Genomic DNA, 25,529 nt, shown 5'->3' with positions numbered 1-25,529 from the left:
CAACAGTTGCTCCCAAGGTAAATTCCAGCCCACAGAAATCAAAAGGAATTTATTGTTTCCAAACATCCAGAGCTACCCTGAATGTGCATATTACACCAGTACATTCAGCATGGAGTTTTGTGAAAGGGAGGGACTGTGCCTGCACTGCAAAACGAGAGGGACAGGACCCAGTCTGGGCCCTTGGGACACACATCCCTGACTGACTCACAGCCAAACACTTCCACACCCACCCTGAGCCGGTTCAGCTTGCAGGGATCTCACTGGAGCAGTCCCACATAACCCACACAGAGCCAGGGACCTTGCTCTCCTGCAGCTCCTGCACAGCAAGCCCGAGTCCCCCACCTGGCCCACCTTAGCAGAGGAAAACGCACTCAAACAGAGCCCCCTTCAGAGACTCCTGCCAAGCAGAAAATTTAACAGTGGGACCAGTGCAGGTGCCAAGAGTCACCTGGCAAAAGCCAAGGTCTGAGTTTGGGCTCCCAGCCGACTCCTGCCCGGCTGCTGGAGCTCTGTGATGGAGGAGAACACAAGGGGTGTTTCTCCATGGCAGCAGCTGCTGGGAGGGTGCTGCTGGGAGAGCCACTCAGCAGCTAAGGTGTCCTGACACCTTAACTGAGAGCTGAACTGGAAAATTTGAACTCTGAGTGCAGAGCAGGTGGAAAGGGTAGAGCTGGGTTCAAACACAGGTTAGGTCTCAGCTTGGAGCTGGCAGCTCTCCTGTGGGCACTGAGGTGACAGCCAAGCAGGACTGAGCTGGGCTCAACCAGCTGCTTCAGTGTGGGGGGAGGATGTCTCAGTAGTATTTGAAGTTACACTTCAGTTCTCACACAGTACTGTCATCAAAATAGCTATTTTCACATAAAATCCCCAGGTATCAGTCAGCTTTGCAGGTTGTCCAAGCAGTTTAGGCATGCGTCCATTTTTCCTTGTTTTTTCCTCAAGATCACTGGTGGCACATGTAAGCAAACACCTCTTTTCTTTGCCTTGTCCTTGTCCTCCTTTTGATGGGAGGACAGAGCACAGATGTAAATAAACAAGATGTATCTGTCCTGCTGGGTGATGTTTACACAGATCAGCAAGTCAAAGTGTTGGCTTTCATTTCACAGCACCAGTGTGTGATGATCCCAGTGTCAGGTTGTGGAGTAGCTTCTGTGGGGGCACATTCCCGGTGTACAACGTGGCTTTCCCAGCTGTGCGTGGAAACCATGACAAGTTCCAACATCTCAGGACTTCACAAGCAGAGGCCTCATAAGGGGGAGAGGAGAGGCTGGAGGCAGCCCTGCAGAAAGGGACTGGGGGGGAGCCGTGTTGTTCCAGCAGCCGGGAGGGCAGAGCCCATCCCGGGGTGCACCAGGCACGGCACGGCCAGGTGTCAGCAGGGATTGTCCCACTGCACTCTGCTGGGCCCCTCCGTCTAACACGGATGTTGAAATCCTTGACTGTGTCCAGAGGAGGGCAACAAAGCTGGTGAAAAGGCTGGAAGGAGCGTCCTGTGAGGAGTGGTTGAGGACTCTGGGCTTGCCTCCTTTGGAGAAGAGGAGGCTGAGAGGTGACCTCATTGCTCCCTGCAGCTTCCTGAGGAGGGGAGGAGGAGAGGGAGGTGCTGAGTTCTTCTCCCTGGGATCCAGGGACAGGATGCATGGGGATGGTTGAAACCTGCATTGTCAGGAGACATTTCCACTGGACATTAGGAAGCATTTCTTTACTGAGAGGATGGTCAAACACTGGAATAGGCTTCCCAAAGAGGTGGTCGATGGCCCAAGCCTGTCAGTGTTTAAGAGGCATTTAGACTATGCCCTTAACAAGGTGATTTAAATTTTGGTCAGCCCTGAATTGCTCAGGCAGTTGAACTAAGTGATCCTTGTAGGTCCTCTCCAACTGAAATAGTCCTATCCTATCCTATCCTATCCTATCCTATCCTATCCTATCCTATCCTATCCTATCCTATCCTATCCTATCCTATCCTATCCTATCCTATCCTATCCTCTGTAACCTCCAGCAGCAAGGTGGGAGCTCACGTGCAGAGCAGCACCAGAGGCACCACCACAGCTCCCAGCCCTGTGCCAGGCTGGCTCTGTCCCTGCTTTTTGGGATCGACATTGCAGAGATCTGTGCCAAAAGCACAGCGAGGCCCAGGCCTGCAGCCCCCCAGCCGCCCCCTCCCTCCTTCTGCTGCAAAATCAGCTCCAAAGGACAGGAGTGCTTTTCTCTGTCTCTTTTAAATGCTGCTTTGCCAGCTTGCCAGCTGCTTTCAACACCGTACTCGTCACGGAGGAAGCCTCAAAAATAAAGATGCAGAAAGGAGCGTGCGCTGCTGAGGGAGCAGCATCCAGGGCAGCAGACAGGGCCAGCAGCACCAGGAGGGCCCTGGGCAGGCTGTTGGGAGCTGGTCCTGGCCTGCGGGTCCCGGGGGGCTGCAGATGAGAGATGGGGGTTCCCTGCTCGCACACACCACTTCATGACAATGTGGAGATTCGAGTGCTTCACGGCCGCGGGCAGATTTCCCGAGGGTAGGGTAGGACCGCTCGTTTGTTCTGGATCAGCTGCAGTGACGCTGAGAGGGCTTAGACACCCCATGAGGGAGGCACATCCCCAGGTGTGGCAGAGGAGAAGGAGGGGACCCCTTCTTGCCTGAACCCCCGGAGTCCTGGGAGCTGCCTGCCCTAACACAGGGCAGGGATGGCAGCAAACCCCTTCCCACCCCGGAACATTCACACCCTCGTTTTTTGTATTTTCTGACATGCTTCCTCTTTAGCCGCTGCTCTCCAAGAGTCGCAGGTGAAACTCCGGTGCTCTGGTAGCTGGAGCCTCAGTGGCGGCCTCCCAAAGGCACGGGTGGAGGTGGGGCATCACCGGAGGCGTAAAACCAGTCCATGACAGGGCTGAACACGATGCTTTCCCCGCTGTGGGACCCTATCCCGCATAGCAGGGACACGTTTTCCCAGCACTTGCCGATGCCAGTCGCTCCTGGCTGTGTGCAGCAGCTCTCCAGCCAAGTGCGAGGGAACAGCCCTGCCCCAGGGGCTCTGCCTCCACCGCCTCCGGAGGCCCCTCCGAACCTTTTCTAGGGCAGGAACTGACGCTGCTCAGGCTGAAGCTGCCGGAGCCTCCCGCATCCGTGCTGCTCCGCACAGCCTCCACCCAGCCTGGGCGCAGCCCTTGCCCGCTCCGCATCCCTTATCTCCCGGAGCAGCGGCCGGACGCTTCCTGCCGCTCCCTCCATGCGGGGTCATTTCCCAAAGAATTCATTACTGCTCTGGAGGAACGTGAGGAGCTGGGAGTACGCGGGGGAGGTCACGCAGTGAGGGGTCAGCTCAGCACCTGCTTCCCGGCCGTGCGATGCTCCCGGAGCCAAAGTTCAGCCTTAAAAACATTCTCCAAAATAATGATCCACCCGCTGAGCAGCGAACCCCCGGCGGCTGCTGGAGCACCTCCCGAAAAGCGTCGCATATTTGAAGTCAGCGTGATTTAACCTAAATGTGAAAGTCTCAATTACATCGCTATTATGGGGTTACACAGAGTCACAGCTCGGTAATTACAGCCTCGATGCTACATATGGTTAATACATTTCAGTTACACGTTAATTTATTGAAATACATTCTTACCTTAAAAACCTCTGAAATTCTGTGGTAGATGGAAAATTTGAGCCAGGGCAATAACTATTACCACCTGAGCTGAAATGGCCAGTGTAGCACAACTTCTGAAGTGACACCTTTGACAGACTAATCATAAATCTGATTAACATGACCCAGATATTCTCCTAGTCGTCTATTTCTCACACAGAAGATTTTGCTTTAGAATGCCTGCAAACCAGAGTAACTTTCTACTGACAGATGAAACTGAGCACATGCTTAAAGACAAACTGCAGCTCATAAAGAAAAACAGCTTCAGGTTTTATGGAGCTTTGTTTTGTCTCACCAGTTTATCATCAGAGCTTGTTTCCCTGCAGCCTTTGTAAACTCAGTTAAAACATCTGCAGACTCAAAGGCAACCAGCAGAACACTCAAACGTGGAAAGATAACAAAGAATTAAAACTTAATTTCAAACCAAACCCCCCCAGAACCTCACCTTGATTCTGCTCCTTGTCTGAATATTTGCAGGGCTTGAAAAAGCCTCTTCCCTGTTTTCTATCTTGAGGAAACCTTCAGCAGGATCAGCATTTGTTATCTGGAAAGCCACAGTCTATGGCTGCCATTGGGAACGGCTTTTTGGACACCTAAAACGTGTTCCCATCTGATGCTGGCTAACATTTCTAAGCCAGAACTGTGCATCAGCTCAGAACAACTATTTTTCCTCTGTATAATTCAATTCCCTCATCCTTGTCCCACAGGTGGGTTGATCAGAAATTTAGAAACCTCCAGAAAACCTGCAGGATGTGGAGTCACAGCAGCACTTTCAGTGAAATAAATGGACAAAGAAATCTGCCATAAGGAAGAAATCTACAAATAGTCCCAATGCAGCAGGTGCTCACATCATCTGGCTGCCAGAAAAGGGGACTGAACACATGGAAAATGAAACTTAAAACTGAACTTGTAAATACACATGAAAAAGAAAACTTAAAACTGCAGTTGTAAAGTCACAGTCATTGCTTTGAAAGGAATAAGCGTCTCTGGTGAGTGGGAAATGCTTCTTTTTACTAGCAGTGTTTTCCTTAAGAATTTAATTATTTAGGAGAAATGTTTAGAATGTGGTGTATGTTATGAGTGCTGTGTATAATATAAAACAAAATTCAACCATCCCATCATCTGGGATTTGGAATGTCAGTCTATAACCATCTGTCAGTAGTTTCATGTTTTATTTTCTCTGACCTGTGGGAGGCCTCTCCCCTTCCTTTTACTTCCAAGTGCTGAAGCTCTGCCCCCACCACACTCCACATCTCCTGCCCCTTCCCACAAAGGGCAGCAGGTACTTCTCACGTATCAGGAAGCCGATTCTAGGCATGGGAATGCTCCCACCTTGAAACCAGAGCAGTGACCAGTGCAACAGCCAGTCTTTTTCAGACATCCTTGTATCACCTCTCAATTTTAAAACATCGGTTTAGTTGTAAAACAGCAGAAATGTGGGCTCTTTCCAACTGAGCAGCAGCAGCAGCAGCATTTGAAAACTGCAGGTTTTCACTCCAGGGGATGGGTTTAGTTTTTCAGAAGCAGAAGCTGTATAACCATCTGTTAGATACACGTGGGTGAGAGCCGCAGTGACACAGAACCCACAATCAAACCACAGGTTCAAGGCTGAAATCTGAGGTGGGCACCAACCAAAAGGTGATCTCTAATGGCAAGAGCTTCAGAGAAAAGCACTGTGACAATCATAAGGGCAATGGGCAGCCTTGAAGACAGTAAGACAGGCTGGAATACATTCACTAAAAGATATTTAAAATTAGTTTCAAACGTCCTTCAGCTGAGCAGGGAGCTGCCAGAGCTCTGCAAAGGGAAAGAAGAAGCGTAGCTGAAAATCACTATTGTAGGAAGTCTGGAAACCAACTTGAACTCTATAGAAATTTGAGAATACTGATCCAGAAGGACAAATGGGTAAATGACAGATAACTCCTAAGGATGAACATTTTATTCAATTACAAGAGCCTCCAGTCATTACTGACAAAGTTATCTACATACATCCAATCCAGGAAGTTAAATGTGAGGCTGTTTCTTTTTTGGATCAGCCTCTCAAATTTTGTGGTATGCAGGTCCAGCTCCTACCTTACCTGCCTCTACAACAAGACAAATCCGTAACAACAGACTCCATGACAGATGACAAAAGGTTCTTTCTTCCACTAAACTTTGCTTTTGGGACAGAAAAGATGTAGTTCCTGGTATAAGAAATGAAGAACCATTTAAAGTAAGTACTGGTTATGTTTACAACCAGAAAAATGAACAAACTCTGTTCTACTCTGACTTTGGACAAATTGAATCCACAGGATAAATAAACACAGGTTTTTTTGGGTTTTTAACTTAGCAGCACGTGTGTGTGTGTGTATAACCAAGATCACAAAAAGAGATAGTGCAACAAGTGTGAACACAAGAGATCTGACCAGTGGCTACAGGGGAGAGGAATAACGTTTAAGATGATACAACATCCAGTACAAGATTTTTTAATCCAGTTTATTAAATATTGCTTTTTGGGGACATGTTTACAACAAGCCCAAATAAATTGTTTAAGGATTCAAAGCAGTCATATTAAAATACAGCTTCAATATAAAGTTTGTCACAGTTTTACAGTATTCAAAAATGACAGACCTGCCTTAAAAAAAGACTATTACACCAAAACATAAGAAAAACAGAAAAACAAACAAGTTTGGCATTTTCATAATCTTTATAGTATAAAACAGAATATTAAATCTATTACCAGCAAGCTGATACTTCAATCTATTACCTAGTCTGAAGTGTCTCCCATTAAAACACACTATACAACAGCACTATACAAAAGTCGTGGTGATACTCATGTGATGAAAGTGCATCCCTGAAAGTTTGCCAGTTTATAGTTAGCTCTTAGAAAAAAAGGTAAAATTAAAACGTCCTCTTTTAACCGAAGGCTTTATTTTAATTTTTTTTTAATTTTTTTTTTTTTTTTTGCTGTTTTGTCTCACTTTCAGCCTTCTTTTAAAAGTGTCTAGGGACGCCCCCCAGGGGGCAGCGTAAGATTAACCATCAAATCACGAACGGCTGCAAATATTGTGCATTCACCTGGAACAGGGAAAAGAGACAGGTTAGCACCGCGCCCCGGACAGCCCTTCCTCGCTCTGGAGCAGGGAAAAGAGACAGGTTAGCCCCACACCCCACAGCCCTTCCTCACTGTGCCCCCCTGAGCCCCCCAGGGCAGAGCCGAGGGCGCAGACACGCGGCGGCCGAGACTCCCCAAACCCAGCGACCTCCAGGGACGTTGGGATTTGTGGGAGTTACCAGCTGAAGTAGCTCCAGCTTTCCCAGCAGGACTGCTCTTGTTGGTGATGGAATTGCAAGTAGCTCTTAATTTTTAATTGCTTTTGAATGTCAGATTGAATCTATGCTAGAATTGATTGCCCATGGACTGTGGTCCGAATTTTTCAGTATGTTATTAATTAAGAGCACTACATCTTACAAAGAAAATAACCCAACTTTTTCAAGTTTTATTTCTATTGATTACAAGTAGAAACTAAAGATTTTGAAAGACTCAAAATGACTTCAAGTCTGAAACAGCTGATAGATGTTTTCTGTCCTAAGCTTAGTCTTGGAAACATTTCTAATTCCAAGACTGAGCAACGGTCAGGAATCTGTTTCTTTCAACCAAATTGCTCTGGCTCTACCCTTGACATCTAAACTGCAAAATAAAATACAGAGCAGGTGGACTTCTGTTTCCAACAGCTGAGGTTCAATACTGAGAGGAAAAACCAGCCACAGCTACCTCAAGTTTTAAATACCAGCACTTGTTGACAAAACCACACATATTCTGAATAGCTTAAAGAAGTTAAAACCAGCAGAAGTGAAAGGGTTAAATAAGAACAACAAAAGATGAAGTAACAGGCAGCTGTGATTTTCATCTACTGTTTCCTGGTGAAGAGAATACAATTAATAGCCACTGTTGTAACCTGGTCATTGTGGGCTGAATTTTTCCTGCATATTTCACGGAATGTCAATTAGAAAACATTGCATTTTGCTGCTGAAGGAGCAACAGTGTGACCAAAGAGATAAGCACAGAGCCTGTTGGGATGCATTAATCTTAACTGCCAGACTAGGGATTCCCAAGATTATTTTGGGCAAGTCATTATCATATCAAAGCTACCAATCTGGGCTAAATACCATCCACTGCATCACTGAAAATCAGACACTGAAAAATGTTTAGTTGTGAAGTGCTTTAAGAATCAGCATGAGTCCCTTGAGCTCCTCCCTAAGGGTCACCTCCAGCATCCATAGGGACTTTAATTTCCTTACCAGATTTATGTCCACTACATACTGTAGGTTTTGGAATTACAGCTCAAGTTTAAACTTACTATTCCAGGGCATTGATTTCTTCTCAGTTCATACAAGTATTTCCCCAAAGTAAAGTATTTTCTCCCACTGAGGCATAGGTAAAGTGGTCTTAGAAAGACAATGTGTACTCACAATGAGTCAACATTTTACTGTTAAACACAGCAGAATGTGTTTGCCCACAGATCTGAAAAGAAAACTCTTTCAAAAGAACTTACTTTTCAGGCACTACCATTTTATTAAGAGGAAAATTAAGCTGAATACAAAATACTTTCTCACAAAGAGAGAAAGGTAAAAAAGATACAGCCAGAACGAGGCAACACTAATTCCAGGTTACAACGACAGTGCCAGTAACATCATCTGTGCACGATGGGAGGCCCTGGTCCTTCCTGACTCAAACAGTGAAAAATTCCCTTAACCAGGCAGATTGCAGTTAGTGCAGCAGAGAGCTAACAGGCAGGAAAATCAGGAAAATCCTGGGTACAGCACAGGAGCAGCAGAAGAGAAAGGAGCATCAAACGAGAAAGGACACACATCTGGGATCTCCCATGTACTGCTGTTATAAGAGAAGTCTCCCAGCTATCTACTTTCATCTGTTGGCTCTCCTATCACCTTTCAATGGTGAAGAAAAGAAGGTATTCTTGTTCTCTTTGATCAGATATAATAATGTATGTCTTGACAATAAGAACAGAGGGAATTGCATTTCAAGTGTCTTCAGGAAGATCCTACTTTGGCTAGATAGTGGTGGAAATAACTGAATTCATACAGACTCATTCTTTCTTTTGGAAATCAGAGGAAGGACTACTAGAAACTTCCTCTGCTCAGCCAGCTACATTCTCCTTTGCCTGGATAAGGTTCTGCTTGTGGCTCCAATGCTTTTCCTATGCTTTTTTTCTGGCTGTCTGTACTTTGCTCCCTGTACTGATTCGAAAACTGCTTCCAAACTTGCATGACAAACAAAAATTGTCCATTCTGATCTATCTAGTGACCATCAGAAAACATCTCACCTGGCATCACCAGAGCAGCTTTGACAGTTACTTGCTCTGCTGTGGTATTTTGTGGAGGGTTTACTTTAAAACACAACTCAGTGCAATAACAAACAGCAAAGCAAGAACCTACCCTTCCCCACACCAGAGGAACTCTGTGGGGAAGCACCTTCCAAAAGCAACACCTGAAGTTTAGTTAATGTATTTTGAAACAGAAGTGCTATACAAACAACAGCTCTCTGCCACATACAGAACTCCTACAGGGAACTCCACATGCCCTCAAGGCTATTTTCTCTCCTATTTACCTACACTATTACTACATGTTAAACAGAAAGTGCATATTAATTTAAATCCCATCACAAGTTTCAGAAATGTATGCATACCCACACCAATTTAAGGTAAACATTGCTCATGTTCTAGCAATTGAAATAATCCATCAAGCATAGTTAAAATTACTGCATAACAACGAGATGAATAATTATACAAAAGAGAAGTAAGAGTCAACCTCTGGATTCACAACTTCAATCTATTCACTGGGTTACTGGAAAAATTTTGTTCTTTGTCAGAACTGAAAGTTATTGTTCTTCTGAGCCATCTGTGTATTAGGACCCCAAACCACTGCTTACAGACAACATGCTGCCCAAAGAACCTGCTACTGTTCTTCAATGTTTTAGATACTAAAAAAATAACAAAAAAGGCATGACAAACAAGAGGGAAAGCAAAGCACAACGCTGCTCACGGTGCACTACCTACAGGCCAATGAACACTCAGAACAACCTAGCTCAAACACTTCACAGCACGTCTGGTCGACAGAACTGTATGCACCTCTGCTAGTGGACACACTGACAAAGGAGTATACAACCACTGCAATTACTTTTTAATCATTCACAGCACGTGGACAAGTTCTGACAACTATTTTAACATCCCTTTATATTCTACTGCTAAGCTGAGTAACTTCATAATTAACCATGAAAACTGACACTTGGCCATAGTATATTTCTTGTGACTCATTCTGGGCCCATTTGTCAAAAAGTGTGACTCTTACTGAGCAGCAAGAGCTGGGCCAACAAGAGGTGGGTGCATCCTATCACTCGGGCAGAACAGCAAAACCCAGCCTGAATCATCAGTGCAACCTTCTGCTGTGTTGCCAGTACTTCCTATTAAGTTATGTATTGCCTGTCACATCAGGAGTTTGTAATCACTAAAGAAGTAAGATAGAAACCAAGAAGAATTCAGACTTAAGAGAGGTTTAGTGTTACACTGGAGATTTGTCACAGATGTCTGGGTGAAGAGAATATATCTACTGGACATGTACAGTACCTGGTCGTGGTGAATTCAGTTCAGCAAACCTCTTTAGAATATTGCTAACCATCATTGGAGCAGCAACAGAAGAGTTCTGCTGCCTGGGAATGTCAGCCTGTTGCGTTGTACCCGAAGCCATATCATAAATAATTGGGACAATAATACTAACAGCTTCCTGTGGGACTGTTGTTTTCTGTGTTAGCTGGAGCTGTGGGGGAAAAACCCAAAAACTGTGTTAAATTGAAGGATCTTCTACTTCAGTGCAACTTCTGACACAGTTAAACACTCCAGGCCTACAGACAGCATGTACATCCACCCCCCTTTTCAGACATCAATTCTGTAACAGAGAAATTATCAATCAGGTGGAGATTGTTTTCTTCTCAAAAGCATCCCACAATAAGCATTGTCTCGGGCACAACACCGATGTAGATTTGTTCCGAACATCTCATCCCTGCTCTCCTCTCCCAGCACCACTAATGTGCACGTCACTCAGTCTAGGTGGTTAGTGCCTCAAACAACAAAACACCCACAAGCTGAGCACTTGAAGATGCAGCCCAGAGGGAGCTGAACTTCAGATATTGTCAACATCTCTCCAAGAACACAAAACACGAGGAGTTGCTGTGTTTTAGTAAGAAGGAGAGTAGGAATATGAACTAAACTCATTACAAGAGATCCATGCAAATCCAGTATTCCAAACAGTACAAAACTTTTAGCTATTACAGCTGTCAGGTACAGTGGGCTTATGTTTTGCTACAAACCCGTGATGATCTCAGAGATATGCAGGGTTAGAATTTTAAAACAGATAGCTCTACTTACAAAAAACAACATTTTGGATTTCAGCACAACAGCAGGTGTTCCTGGAGGCGCAATTGGTGGAGCGCTGGGAGGGATTGTTAAACAAAACTGCACGTTCCATTTCAGCTGACTTGCCTGGTCAGGGAACTGTCCAGAGAGAGCAGCACAGAGAACAGCACAGGTCTCATGTCAGTGACATACACAGCTATAAAACAGGGAAGCACCACAAAGTAGAATGTGTCTCTTTACCTAAACCTGCAGATGATGCCAGGTTTAGAGAAATACGAGTAACTCTGAAAGAACTGAGCACAACAATACAGTCAGAAAGATTGCAGCCAGCCTATGCATGTGCCTGTTGTGCAGTAACATGTATGCAGTTCTTTAAAATCATCAGTTTAAATGAGAAATTTTGGGAGTTTCCAGGAGAGCTGGTAGTAAAACAAAAACTTCTCCAGTAACATTAAATAACTTATGTATAGATTTAGAGTAATTTGTGTGTTTGTAGATAAAGATACAACAGCTTTTTTTCAAAAATATAATAACCAAAGTTGGGTGAAGTAAATAAATAGAAGAGTGGACTTACCAGCTCCAGTTTCATGATGTGCACGCAGTCCCTGAGGATGTGCGTGGGAGCCCCTAGTAACTTTGTGAAGGCTATCAGGGTGTTTGCTTTAAAAGGTGGTCCTGCAACCTAAAGAAAGACACTATTTAGTAATGCCTATTTAGATAATAAATATATCATTTAATACACAACCAGCATGCACAGCTGCCAATTTTATATTTTGCAGCTCTTACACATGCCAATGAAAGCCAGCAGGACCACGCAAAACAACACCAGAGACTAAAAGCAATGCACAAAAATGTAAACATTCTTGATTTCAGTACATACCCTCGTTTCAAAGAACTTCTCCAAAACCTGTAACTCCTCTGATTTCCACTGTCCTGTATTTTCAGGTGTGACTTTCAGCTGCAAGGTCTGGTTGGTTTTGGGATTGAGAGCAACCCTGCATTTCAGTGCCTCTGTCTTAAACATAATGACACCTGGTTCATTGGAGTTTATTAACTGTAGCTGCATAAAAAGAAGATTCACAGTCAATTAGTCATTCATTAAATAGCATGAACACACAGACATACACACACTCTCTCACTCCCTCCACAAAGCATAGTGATCAACCTCTCTTTCCAGAAAGAAACACAAGATATTTTAATACAGGTGAAATTGCCTTGAGAATTAAGCTTATGCCAGATTTGGCTTCTTTCTCTGTCACTGAATCCATGCCACAGAAGTGAAGAGGCACATTTGTCTGTCCCAAACCCTAAAGTAACATTTCTGACCTAGTAGTTACCATTAACTAGTAACTCACTTCTCTGGCAATCTTGCCAAGTAGTGGCATCCACAGTAACCCCGTGGCTGTTCTAGTAAACTCCCAATGCACGTGACAAACCCAAGGAACCCACGGCATCTGAAAGTCTGGTCCTAGACTTGCTATCTTAACAGTTACCAAATTTCACCTGACCAAACAGGTTTTCCACATCTAATTTGCATGGAAAGGAAGTGGAACTAAATGATTTCTCTAAATTTTGACATTTTAGGTGGCAAAAATCAGAAGTACAGCACAAGTCTAACAGCAAGCAGTTATTTTATCTGAAGCATTTCAGTTTGTGCCTCATTTGAGACATGGAGCAGTCACATACCCACAGGCCCACTTAAATCATACCGTTTCCTGTTGTATGATCCTCTGAAGATGCCTCCTCATAATCACTGATCCAAGGAATCGCTCGAGAGGGGAGCACAGATAGCTGCCAGCTAGTCCTGGCACAAGCCCAGGGGTAGGAGAGGGCAAGAGCAGAATATTCAAGGCACTGTGGGTGAGGATTGTAGGAATGGATGCAGCCCAAGAGCGCTGAGGTAGTTTCCGAGGTGGAGGCATGCTTGTTGGCATGGCTTGGGAACCTGTGGGGACACAAGGACTTGCAGTAAGGGAGGATTTACACTGAAACAAGGTATGTGTTCACTTTATTTGTCACTATTCATCAGTAAGTCCTCTGGGCCAAAGCTTAATCCTTCTTATTTAAGAATTTGCCTGCCTAGTGATAGGCATCAGACAGACAAAGAATTAGTTTTGACCCTGCACCCATGCAAAGAGTCTCAGTAACATTAAAACACCCCTCCCTTTTCCTCTTTCTGCAGCATGCCAGCAGACAGCAGGTTTGCACAACAAACTCAATGGGACGTAAAGATGGCTAAATCAGTCGTGCAAGAGCAGCATTACAAATCTATGATGTGAAAAGTTAGTATTTGGGTTGGCAAATGTGACTATCATTGCTTTCACTCTGAAGACTTTTCTCTTAGTCACAGAGTTCAATAGTTTCAGACTGATTTCTGCACTACAACAAGAGCTATCATCAATCCTGCTGACATTTATGCTGTATGCTTTAGCTCATTTTTAACAATTTGTTACTGAAGACTTGAACTAGGACAGAATAAAGGCTTAATTTCCTTGGATATTTTACTGCACATGGGCAGTAAGGACTGTTAGACCAACACAAGAACTACCAAAAGGAACACAACTGGAAATGTTAAACATGAGTGTTTCACAGTTATAACACTGATAAAGAAGCCTACTTGTTCCAGCTCGTGGGGAATGAGAGGCATCAGGGACAGGTGAATGAAGGGAAGGGTTGGCTGGTGACATTCCAGGCATCCGTGCTGCTGGTGATGGACCAGAGACCTGGGGAGATCCTGGCCAATTCCCTGCACGCTGACTGGGTGACATCATGGTGTATGGTGAGCTTGGGTCTATGGTACCTACAGATGTTACAAGACCATTATTATTTCTTTAAAAAGTAAAAGGCTTTCTAATAGAGAAATCTAAAAGAGGCTTACCAAAATCTGTAAAGCATGAAAGTGCCTGCAAGCTTTTAGACTACTTTTTACAATCATATAAAACACACCAAGTGGGGGCAGAGAGGAAAAATCAAAATACAGATTTCAAGGGTTTCCAGGTTGTATTTTTAAAAAAGTAAAATTGAATGTTCAGAAAAAATGTCATATTCAACAAGTAACAGGTTCTAAACTAAAAGGAGCTCTTGCCTACAGATTTGGACTTCTACTACTCCTTAGCAAATGGAAGCCTCAGCCAGACAGTTCCTTATCTATTCAGTATCTTACAGTTTTCTCTGCAAAAGTATCTCTGCTGTACAGACTGATCAGAACAAGCTCCTTAAACCCTCTGTGGTACATCTCTCTTACTTCATTCATCTCAACAATCAAACTGATGTATGAAAATTACCATCTGAACTGTTCATTTGTTGTGATCTATACAACAGTTTCCAATACCCTGTGATTACACAAAGGATTGTTTTGGCAGCTTTCCAAAAAACCCAACTAAATTAATAAAGGAAACAATCAAAAGGCATGTTGCTCACGTACAGATATGTCAAACCAGCCAGACTTTGACAACATTTTCAAAGTGCAAGTATCTGAATTTCTAACCTGTACCTGCTATTTTTCCAGGAAATGTAAGCAGTGAAAATCCACTAACTAATCTAACAAAAGAAAATGCTCATTAAAAGCTGCAGCCACTGTTCTGCTACAAGACCACATTGAATTTCCCCACATTAGTAAGCAGAAAGGAGTGACTGAGAGTCAATTTTTAACATGTTAGGAATGCCTCAACATGCCATGCAGCTACTTTTGACTACTGTTAAGAGTTAACACTCACATACATGAAAACAGCTACTTGAGCCAATTGCAAAACATGAATTTTTCTCAGTTAACTTAGGTCTGCTCTGGAAGACTTAATTTCAAGAAGCATATCTGCCCTCCCTGTCCCTACATATACACCTGCCAGTAAAGAACTCACCATGTGGGCTGGCAAAGTTAGCTGTTTGTCCCATTGTGATTCCAAGAGAGGAAGGTGAAGGAGTTGGACCAAAGGATGCTGGTGATGGTGCTCTTAAAGCCCCGCTAGGTGAGCTTGCAGCATGCAAATTTCCTGATCAAAGACATCACATCACTTGACATACACAATTCTGTTCTAACTTTTTGTATCAACTGCTCCCTTCAGGGAAACAGCAAACAAGATTCAAGAGAATTTGCTTTTGCACTCGAAGGCTTTATTTTGTACATGCATGACTGTTATATTTTTCAGGTTGATTTGCAACACAAACGAAAAACTTCCCATGATATTTGGCTTGAAGAATGGCATTTCTCCCCTGCTCAGCCCTTCCCCAAATTTAAATATTTTCAGCTGTTGTTCTACAACAGCTGGGAGCAGAAAGCAGAGCTTTGGTGATGAAAAGCTTTTCTGAAGAAGCAAGTATTGAAAATTACCAGGTTTTTGTCTTAGCAAGTAATAAACTGTAAGAATGAAAACAGTCCCAAATATTACATAGCTAAAGATGGCAGTTTTACTTAATGTTTTTTTTTAGCCTCAAAATGTACTTTCCAAAACACACATGGTAGGACTTTCTTTTTTTCCCCACAATGTAAGGTGCATTCTCTTGGCTAACCTGGGGCTAAACACACCTCAAATAATAGAAAAAACATGCATGCACAAAGACTTATTTTTCTAGGACAGGACCAGCTCCCAGCTTCCCAGCCATCCTACCTGGTGACTGCGTGTGCATCATGGACGGGGAGGGTGTCACTGTGTTGTGGTAGGAGGTGGGTGGTGAGGTGAGAGGATATGCTCCCGAGGCTCCTGTCTGTTTTGCAAACGGCTGAAATTGTCAACACAGGACAATGAAAATTTTTGATCATTTTGTACTAAAATAGAAGTTAAGTATGTGCAGAATACTAATGAGGGTTTGGTCTTACAGGTTCATCCACACAGTTGTTTGGTTTTCTGTATTATTTTGTTCAGTGCTCACTGTTTTTTTCAGTTTCTTCTAAAGACATAATACCTCTGTACCTCACACCTCTTATCTGCCACCCTGTAACAGCAACACCTCCTGACTCTCCCTCCCATCTTTTATCTTTAACAGTTGTTTTCCCTCCCTCTGTCCTTTTCGTCTAGGCAGCAAGTCTCATGTGACCTTCCAAAGCTGCTGTTCATATGCTATGGGCTATTTACACTGGAATGAGAAATGGCAAAATAAATTAATACATTTTGCCTGAAGGGGAATTCTGCAGCAGAGTGGGTTTATAGCCTCCTTTTCCATTTTGCTACTGCTAATCCCTTTAGAACATGAAGTTCTTAGAAATCTACTGTTGTGGAAGACAATAAACATTTATTTTGCCTGAAGGGTACCTGTTGTTGTGGTTGCTGCGGCGGCTGCTGGGGTTGGAGCTGTGATATCAAAGAATCCATCATGTCTCCTCCAATAGGAGAAGGTGGGTTATCATCTTCATTTACAGATCGTCTCCGTGCATCCTGATTGCTGTCAACAAACATGTTCAGGAATGTCTGTGGAAAAAGCAGTTTTGTTAGCAATTGGCCCATTTAAATTTTACTACACAAAAGAAGGCAGTATTTGCTGAGCTGTAACACTACCTTTATCAGCTACAGCACACAGGTCTCTGGAACTAAATACTAGTGGGCATTCATTAATTACAGTATAATTAGTCTGCAAAATATATCAATTCATAAACAGAGATACCTGGCTCTATAACAAGAAGTATCTCCAGTAAATTGAAATACCAACATTTTTCTTGTCTCCTTAAAGACAAGGAAAAGCCTACATTTGGAAATACCTGTTCCAGAACAACTTATCAGTATCCAGAACCTACAGGGCTGCTGTACACCTACAACTGCCCTGTTTGGTTAAGAACATCTGGGTCACCTCCTCCACAGAATTCTCTTGTACCCAGAGGAGCCTGACAACTTTCTTGAATTAATTCCTCCTGTACCTTCCCATTTTCATTCTCTTCTACCACTTTACACTGGTATCTACAATCTCCTTCTTATTTCCATTAGCCTTTCATTTAGCATTTGTGAAAGAGGCAGATGTTCAGGATTAATTAAATGCAATGCCAGAGAATCAATATCCAGCTGCAACTGTCAGAAAAAAAAAATCAGCAGATCAACTTGTTTCTCAAAGGATGCATTTTTCCAGTATTTCAGTGTAACTAGCACTGGTACAAGCTGCCCTCAGGTATTCTGTCAATGTGCACAGGTTCATTTTTCAGGAAGAGTGTACCCGCACTGCATTTAGAACCAAAGCCACAGGCTCCTGCCACACACTGATGGGAACTATTTTAAAGGGAAGTTTCTATCTAGAATCATCTGACATGGAGCATTGTCCCACCTGCAACTTATGAGCACTGTACTGCCGCACAACACAGTTTGTGAGGAGCAGTTGCTGCTAATCCTGAAGCAGACATCTAGCCTAGTCACAAAGCTTCAAGCAAGTTACAACAAAAGGATGCCTGAATACACAGATAAGAAAAAAAACCCCAGCACTTGATATTACTTTTTAAAAAGGAAATGTTTTAATTCAAACTACTTAACAGATCTACTGATAAATCAAAAACTTCCTTCTACGCTCAGAATTTTGGAAGGACCACAGCTCTCCACAAAGAAAACCTTCACCAAGCTCTTCACATCAGATTCATACTCCCAAGTTAGAAGCTCATTTATTAACAGCCTGCCAGAAAAACGTGGGGTGGTCACCTTTAGCCCAGGCGCGGGGTAGAAGCCCTCCACTATTTTGCTGTTGTCGAAGAGGCTGTAGGCGCCGTCGCGAATGGCCACCACGCCGCGGCTGCGGCAGTAGATGTCGATGCAGTACATGTTCCTGAAGGCCAGCCTGATGTGCGTGGGGGACTGGGGCAGGATGGAGAAGCACTGGTAGGCAGTGTTGGTGCGTTGGGTCAGTCCCAGCATGGGCACGGTTGGGAGTTTGTTGATGGCGTTTAATGGAGCCTGAGTGTCAAACAAAACCTGGGAGAGGGCGGATATTGAGAGGTCAGGTAACTTATCCAGAAGGAAAGGTCAGGGAAAATGGGGCATAGCAGGGAAAATTAGATGCCTTCTGGCCATGAGATCCATAAACAATTGTAATACCCATGTAATTTTGAAGAGAACAGTTTAATCAGAATTCATCTCCCAAGTGTCTTGCAATTTTCTTGAGAGAAGTTTTTTAGAACATTACCTGTAACAACTGCACCACGTTTGGTGTTTTATTGAACATCTCCTGGAGCTGGTGCAGAATTGTGTTGTGACAGTTACTGCAACCTGAGTTTGGGCCAACAGTTCCCAGTGAAATGTGGAACTTCTGGAGGATGGAGTTCCACTGAATGCTGATCTGCAATGTCACAAACATAAAATGGTCTTGGAAGCTAGAACAAGTAGGTTGTAATAACAAGGTTATAACAAGAGATTATAACAAGAAAGTTGGTCTGATTTAATTTTTTCCCCCATTTTTCATCAAACCTCAACAGATTCCCAATTCACCTTCCTCAAAAGCTGCTGAGGTTGTGAAGAAAAAAAAAAAGCACTGTCAGCTTTAACACCCACTTAGCTGCCTGGATTGTTGGCAACCACAGAACTGGGCAATTATATCAGCAAGTCAGCCAAAAAGCAAAAGAGTCTTTTATGCTAAAGGTGAGAGAGGGAAAAGTAAACTCAAGAGATTCACACCGTTGAAAACTGATTAATGAGTTCTGGAGGTGGACTGGTTTTCTTAAGTTACATTACACAAAAATGAGAACTGGATATGTTAATATGTAAGGAAGTTAAATGCAAAATCCATACTGCTGCTGTGGCTACTTACATATATATAACATACATATGTATATACGTATACATATATATACACACACATACACTTCCCAATAAAATGCACATAAAAATACTCTTAAAAATTCAGCTTAGAAAAATGAACACAAAAGCATTCCAGGAAGCAAATTTCAAGTTTATCAGCTACTTTGCATCAGTTGCACACAAAAACTATATTCTAAATCTGAAATAAATATGCACTCACTTCCTCCTCTACCTTGCACTTAAGGCAAAGGTGTGAGCAAGTACTCAGTTATTTAAGTAATTAGTAAGTTGTAAATTCAAATACTACAGAGGAAGCTAGAGTTCTGAACAAGAAAACAGGACTGCTACAAAATAATTAAGGACCACCCCATTCTAAAGCACAGCACTACATTTAAAACTTTGTTAAGAGTACTCTCTTTTAAGGCAGAATTAGGCACTCAGCTTAACACATATCCATATATCCCAGTACAGCAGTGACCAGCAACAACATTTACACAAAGTTTTTCAGAAACATGCTGCTACACCAGCTTTCATCAGTCAGAAGCACACAACTGTCCTTCCCACAATATAAAGCATCTAACAGAAATTGTCAAAAATTCTGAACTTCTAGGAACCCAGCAAATCAGCAATGCAGCACCCTCTGTCTTTTCTACATTCATCTATATTAATTCCACTAAAAACAAAACTTCTGTAGTAAAATTCTGAGAAGTCTAAGCCTACCCATTCTGTTTTCAATCATACATTTAAAGTCCATTTAGGAGTTACTTACTGAGCTCCCCTTGGTGGTTCCATAACAAAGAATAAGTTTTCTGTAGTTGTAGATCCGAACTTCTGAAAAAACGTTTAAGTGGTTGGGGATGTCTGTGAAGAGGGGAGAGAAGAGAGTGAGAAAATCACAGTGATCTGTAAGCCCAGCACTTTGACAAAAAGAAAGTGATTTCTGTACCTGGTAGGGATCGTGCAAACTCCAGGACACACTCGTACAGCCGAGCAATACTGTTCCAGTCATTAAGGAACATCTCGACCACCTTGCGACCTCCAACTGGTTCAGACAACTGGTTTTCATACGTCAGGTAAACGTGACGGGTTGGTCCTGCAGTGTGAGGAGATGGCAAATACTGATCAACCCAGTGGTTCCTGAGCTGTGGTTTGCACACTATGAGTGAACTGTGGCAAGTGACCAGAAAGGACACTGAAGTAACAAAAATGCATCAACTCAGCAGTCAGAATTTTGATTAAAGGTACACTGTGGTTTATTAGCAATCTCAGGAGCAGACAGCTGTCCAGTTACACCAAGACATGAAAACTGCTGCAATTGACAATGTAAACTACAAAGAAACAAAATTTACCAGTGCTCCTCAATGAAACTTGCCTTGCTCCCTGGATGAAGTGCTGTTCAGTGGGCAGTTTGCAAACACCAGCTCGGCCACCCACGTGCGATTATTTCTACCTTGTAGTCGGAAAGTGCAATCAAGAAGAGATCGGTCCAGAGCCTTCTGCGTTTCCTCATTTACACCTTTACAGGGAGGAATTCTATACAACACAAAAACCAGAATTGCCATTACACACAGTACAGTTGCACAAGTAACAACAGCGCCTTCTAATATTTCCTGAAGGACTCGCAAGTCTGGACATGAAAGAATGAACTAATCAACAGCAGAGGCAGCTGGACTGCACAGTGAGATAACCTACTCCTCCTCAAGGACTGTAGTAAGTGTGTCACAAAAGCACTCTGAGCTAAGATCAATTTTTATATGGATTCAACACCTGCAAATTACAGACTATTAAAGGATCTGCTGAATTGTCCTTATCTCCTGGTGAACTAAGAGCTCACCAATATAAAGCTCTTATACAGAGAAATAAGACAAAAAAGATGAGAATAAGGAAGTTCTGTGGCAATCTGAATTCATTTGCCTTCTAGAACAAGCTTGCTCTACATGCAATGAACAACCTGGCAGTTCCCTTAGTACTCACTAATTTATTCGTATCCCAATGTGTGAATCGAGCTCAAGGGACAGACTAAATAAAGCTGAAGTAAAAACACGCCAAACTCTTTTTCAAATTCCTTGAAGATCTAGCCAGAAATTTCATGTTCCACCCTTAACTTCAGCTCACAAGTTCCCTGCTCATATGCAAAGTTAAAAAGGTAGGGCCTGATGCATTTAGAGACTGGTGCCTTTATGTCACTGTACATTTCTGCAGCATAAAAGGAGTTATGAAGATTTTACTCTAGGACGTGTCTTTGGGGTTTGTGGTTTTTTGCTTTAAACTGATTTGTTGCAGGTCCAGTTAGTGGCTGGTTGTGGCTGGCATTTCTCAGGGTTAGCACAGAGGCCAACACTATTGGCCTCCTATTAAGAATTTCAATATAACTATTTCAATAGCCTATATGTTACAAAAGAATAGAAAATTTGCAGATGATGCCAAACTGAAGGGAGCACTTAACATGCTGGAGGTCAGGGCTGCCCTTCAGAGAGATCACAGATGGCTGGAGCAATAAGTTAACAGGAACCTTATGAAGTTCCATGAAAACAAGTGCAAAGTCCTGCACTTGGGCCTAAATAACCTATTAAAATACGGTATGATTCTCAGATATTTCCTCTACAACCTCTTTACCATGCAATTGTCTTTTCTGGGATTCCTGGCATTTTCCTCTGCAGTTTCACATAATTGTCAAATAACATATGGAGTATGTAGGCCTCTGATCTGATCTAAAACTGCATGTTCATGAATCATCATCACATCTTCCTTAGCACTGCCTGGATTTAAGGATTGAGAACTGTCAAACTGCTTTCAGAGCCCCTTGGTTTAGGCTAATGAAGGAAACAAATTGTAGTTGGCTCTCTGTCTACTCTTATTTTCCTCTTTCTCTAGCCCTGCTTCACATACAAGTGCAAGACACACAGTATAAACACCCCTCCAAACAAAAGGAAAAATAACCCCAAAACAAAAATCTTGCCCCTGTCCTGATATTGTTACTCTCCAAACAAGCCTTTTTTTTCTCTCAAGTGTACGTACAATAATAAAACAAAACATAGAGAATATCCACTTACTTTAATAAACGTATTGCATGGCTGAAGCCATCTCCTTCTACTTGTACTCCCTGGTGAGGAATGTCCATATTGGATAACTACGAATGAACAAGAAAAATGTTATTCCAAGCAAAAAGTCAAGCAAAAAGCTTTAAACATTTTCAAGGATTTCTTTTTTCCCTTGAGGGTGACAGATGTTTCATGTCCTCAAGCACTGGAAAGCCAAAAAACACACTGCTCCAATCTGGTATAAAGTTGTCTCCCAACCCTTCCCACAAGTGCATCTTTCAACCTCATTTTCCCTTTTCCCTCAACTTTTCAAGCTTTTTGCAGTGCTTGGTATTAAGAGAAGCAGCTCTAGCAAGACTAGAGCAACACAGTGCAGAAGACTGAGTCACCCAGGCTCAGCTGGCAGGGCAACTCCAGAGTGAGCACATGATCACAAGTTTGCCAAACACTCACATCTAGACACCAGAATCAGGAGTAGGGGAGGGGAAGAAAGAAACAAAATATTTTTTAATACCTACCTCTATCCGAAGCCCTATAAATGGCATATTTGTATCACACATGGCTACAATATGAGCTAGCACTTTATTGAAGGCACACATTTCTCCCGACCGTTTTGGTTTCTTGGGTTCTATGGAACATGGATCTCCAGATAACTAGAATTTATAAAATAAAAAAAATGTACTTGCATATTTGGAGTAAACACTTCAAAGAGATGTCAGAGAATAATCTAATTCATCAAAGTGTTAAATTAATCACACCCTGAGCACAAACTCCTGAAAGGATCCACTTCAGGACAAAAGCAATTCAGTTGAAGACTGTTTTTAAAACAGTACTTGAATATCACTAAGCCACGTCAGCCTGGTCCCAAGAAGTAACTCTTATCAGCCCCTGCAAGTCTTTCAAAGTCTACACATGGTGCAAAGTGTATCTCACAGATACCAGCACTCTGCATATCCAATATATACACACTCCTCTGCACAGAGCTCTGCCTTGGCTTGGGAGAGCAGTGGAGAAGGCCTGGCATGCATTGAAGGACAACTGTTCCAAAACAGTTTCCCAGCATCTCCCTAGGGAAGCAGCCCAGAGAACTCATACAAGTAAGATGCCAGCCATACAAACCCTGGAAACATGGCTACTAAAACTGGAATTGATGCTCAGAGTCTGTGTTGAGCTTTCATGCACTGTAACCACCCCAATGGCTTTTGGAACATGTACCTTGCGCTTGACACCACTTTTCATTTGTTTGCCACTTTTTGTGTCCAGTACCAACTCTTCAATGTTTGGTTTGAACTGCTGTAGTAAAAGTGCAGTGGCAGGGCTGTCATCTCCTTCAGCATAGCTCACAGACAGAAAATGGTACTTGTACTCTAGTTCTGTGGGGTTGCCAGGAACATCAAACATCTCTACAACCTATATGTAAACAAAACAACAAATTGAGAAGATTCTCAAGCTAAGATTAAGTCTAACTCAGTTCCTATCCTCTCCCTTTCAAAGAACAGATATTAGTCTTTTCCAACATATTAATACTGTGGCTAGGAAAGGGATCCAAGAAGAGAAGAAGACCAAGCCTTTCAGGAAAACAGAGAATGGGAAGATTGCTGAGCAATAAAGCTGTATGTACCCTCTCCTGTATGAGCCTGAGTGCTTAACAAACCCACAGGAGAAAGGAGGGAGAGGAGAGAATCAAGCATTACATCAATCACCTGGTTCCTAATGTTAAGAGTTAACAGTACAACAAACTGCCTGGGATATCCATGACAGGGAGCAAAAGACAGAAGCATTTTTCTGTTACTTACAATGTAGTACTGGGGAAGGCGAGTGAGTTTGATGAACAGTTTGTGTTTGGAAAGGTTTCCCACTGGATGGCTGGCATAATTAGCTAGCTGAAGGGTTTCACTGCTCACTGTAGGCAGATGTTTTATAGACTGTTTGCAGCGCTGCTGTCCAAGCCAGAACCTTGCATGGAAATAAAGGTATTAGTACCCTGAGACTGGTTTACAGGACTCTCATATATTGCTGTGTAGAGCATTAGTGTCAAATTAAGAGTCAGTCATATTCTAAGCCAACATCTATGACTGCAGCACAAGTTAAATAAAGAAAAGTCACATAGAAAATTTCATTACTTTGTATTTCCTTATCACTATCTTTACATCTTGTCTTCAGCTTAACAGACGGGTGTTAATTCAAGAACAAAAGCCCTGAAATTATTTGCTGAATAAATTTTTATATACCACAATATGAAATTACAACATAAAACAAAGAAGGGAAACATTAAAAAAACATGCAGATTGCAGTTATTTGACAATCTGGAATCTTCAATTACGTTTTGGTATAGAAAGGAAAATCTTTGTTCCCATATGCTGGTAAGCAATACAGTAAAAAGAGTCACTGAAGCTGGATGTCACTGTGGGTTATGTTATAAACAAACTCATTCACCTGAGTAAGTTTGGAGATGAAGAGCTACATGCGAGACACCAAATTTAGTCTCATGATTGGAATTAAACTTTGTCCTACTCCAATGGATTTTAGCCATAGTGGCAAGGCCAGGAAGACTAGCAAGGCTTGAAAGGGGCTCAGAAATGCATGGGTTGGGTATTTAGTCAAACTTCCACTGACAACAGCAGTGGAAAGTGTGGGTGCTCAGCATCTCTCCATCACAACACACCGTATTTATTCTCACAGATACATGTCAGATACAGCTGTCCTAAAAGACATTTTGTGGACTGCTGAGCTTCCTCAGAAACTGCAGCACTACCCAACCCATTATCTCAAGTACATTATTTATAACAAAGGGAAGTTGATTAGTTTCTCCAGGGTGCCAGTGCTTCATGCATCATCAAGCTTCTTTTAGAAGCTGAACTCCTCAAATAGAGATTTCACCCTGCAATTAAGTCAGAGCACTGGGAATTTCCAAAACGACAGAGCAGGTGGAACTCAGTTCTCATGCAGATGCAAACTGTGTTTTGTATTATTTGCTACAACCTCTTATGGAAGCCAAATGTATCTCATGCTTAAATCTCAGGGCTTTATGGAAGGAAGATTAGAGGCTTAAACCAGCAAGGGCTGAAGTGCTAGAAGATAAACAGGTTTTAAATCATCCTAGGCCACTTCCTGGTTTTTCCTCTGCATTGTGAGAAGGGAGATAATTTTTGCTGAGAAACAAGCAGAGTTCAGCTGTAGAAACAGTGGAATAAAGGATATAGAAGATGAACATGAATAGAAAAGGAGATTCTCAGGAAGCAAGTGGTCTGCTACTGACTTCAAGCGAAAAGACTTCATGCAAAGTGTGCACATAGCAATGCATGAGGCTACATGTAAGGAGGAAAACTAAAGCAGGGCTATGGAACAAATTCCAAATAAAACCAGACTTTCCTCGACTGCTTAGAGGAGATAACAAATACTCAAAGTTGCTTACAACAGTGAGAAAGTGTAACCCCTACTGTGGTAAAACACAAAGCCATACAAGTGTGATCATCCAGAATACAAATGTAGTAATTCATTCCATGCAAACTAAGTGAATTGTTCAAGTCACTTACTTGAGCTGCTGGAGCCAAGGAATGATTCGCTTCATATCATCATTAACAGACTTCTCTATGTCATCAAGTGTCAGTTGATCTGCAAGAACATCAGATGAGTGAATGGTCTTAGCACCAGTCCTTCAAACAAAACTTCAAACTTTCATTGAAAGTGTCTCATCTAATTAATCTCAGAATCATGGAACAACCTGGGTTTGGGCTTCAAAGGGGACCTTGAAAG

At 42.7% G+C, this 25,529-nt stretch overlaps 1 protein-coding gene across 1 annotated transcript in view; it reads right to left on the bottom strand.

Moving 5' to 3' along the window:
• Positions 1-6,079: 6,079 nt before the first annotated feature.
• MED14 (mediator complex subunit 14) overlaps positions 6,080-25,529 on the bottom strand; it is a 35,643-nt gene continuing 16,193 nt past the window's right edge. The window contains exons 12-31 of the mRNA XM_069027750.1: positions 25,310-25,388; positions 23,570-23,729; positions 22,989-23,183; positions 22,292-22,426; positions 21,786-21,862; positions 20,105-20,265; positions 19,679-19,825; positions 19,502-19,593; positions 18,122-18,274; positions 17,641-17,910; positions 16,279-16,434; positions 15,637-15,748; positions 14,890-15,021; positions 13,650-13,832; positions 12,742-12,977; positions 11,913-12,092; positions 11,607-11,714; positions 11,045-11,170; positions 10,247-10,436; positions 6,080-6,680 (exon numbers count right to left, since the gene is read on the bottom strand). Coding sequence (XP_068883851.1) covers positions 6,607-6,680; positions 10,247-10,436; positions 11,045-11,170; positions 11,607-11,714; positions 11,913-12,092; positions 12,742-12,977; positions 13,650-13,832; positions 14,890-15,021; positions 15,637-15,748; positions 16,279-16,434; positions 17,641-17,910; positions 18,122-18,274; positions 19,502-19,593; positions 19,679-19,825; positions 20,105-20,265; positions 21,786-21,862; positions 22,292-22,426; positions 22,989-23,183; positions 23,570-23,729; positions 25,310-25,388 — 2,966 coding nt within the window. The 3' untranslated portion in view covers positions 6,080-6,606. The remainder of the gene's footprint in view (positions 6,681-10,246; positions 10,437-11,044; positions 11,171-11,606; positions 11,715-11,912; positions 12,093-12,741; positions 12,978-13,649; positions 13,833-14,889; positions 15,022-15,636; positions 15,749-16,278; positions 16,435-17,640; positions 17,911-18,121; positions 18,275-19,501; positions 19,594-19,678; positions 19,826-20,104; positions 20,266-21,785; positions 21,863-22,291; positions 22,427-22,988; positions 23,184-23,569; positions 23,730-25,309; positions 25,389-25,529) is intronic.

Source organism: Aphelocoma coerulescens, chromosome 1 (assembly GCF_041296385.1).
Source record: "Aphelocoma coerulescens isolate FSJ_1873_10779 chromosome 1, UR_Acoe_1.0, whole genome shotgun sequence".
Lineage (NCBI taxonomy): Eukaryota > Metazoa > Chordata > Aves > Passeriformes > Corvidae > Aphelocoma > Aphelocoma coerulescens.
The sequence above is the reverse complement of the archived record's forward strand: the minus strand, read 5'-3'. Positions and strand labels throughout refer to the sequence as shown.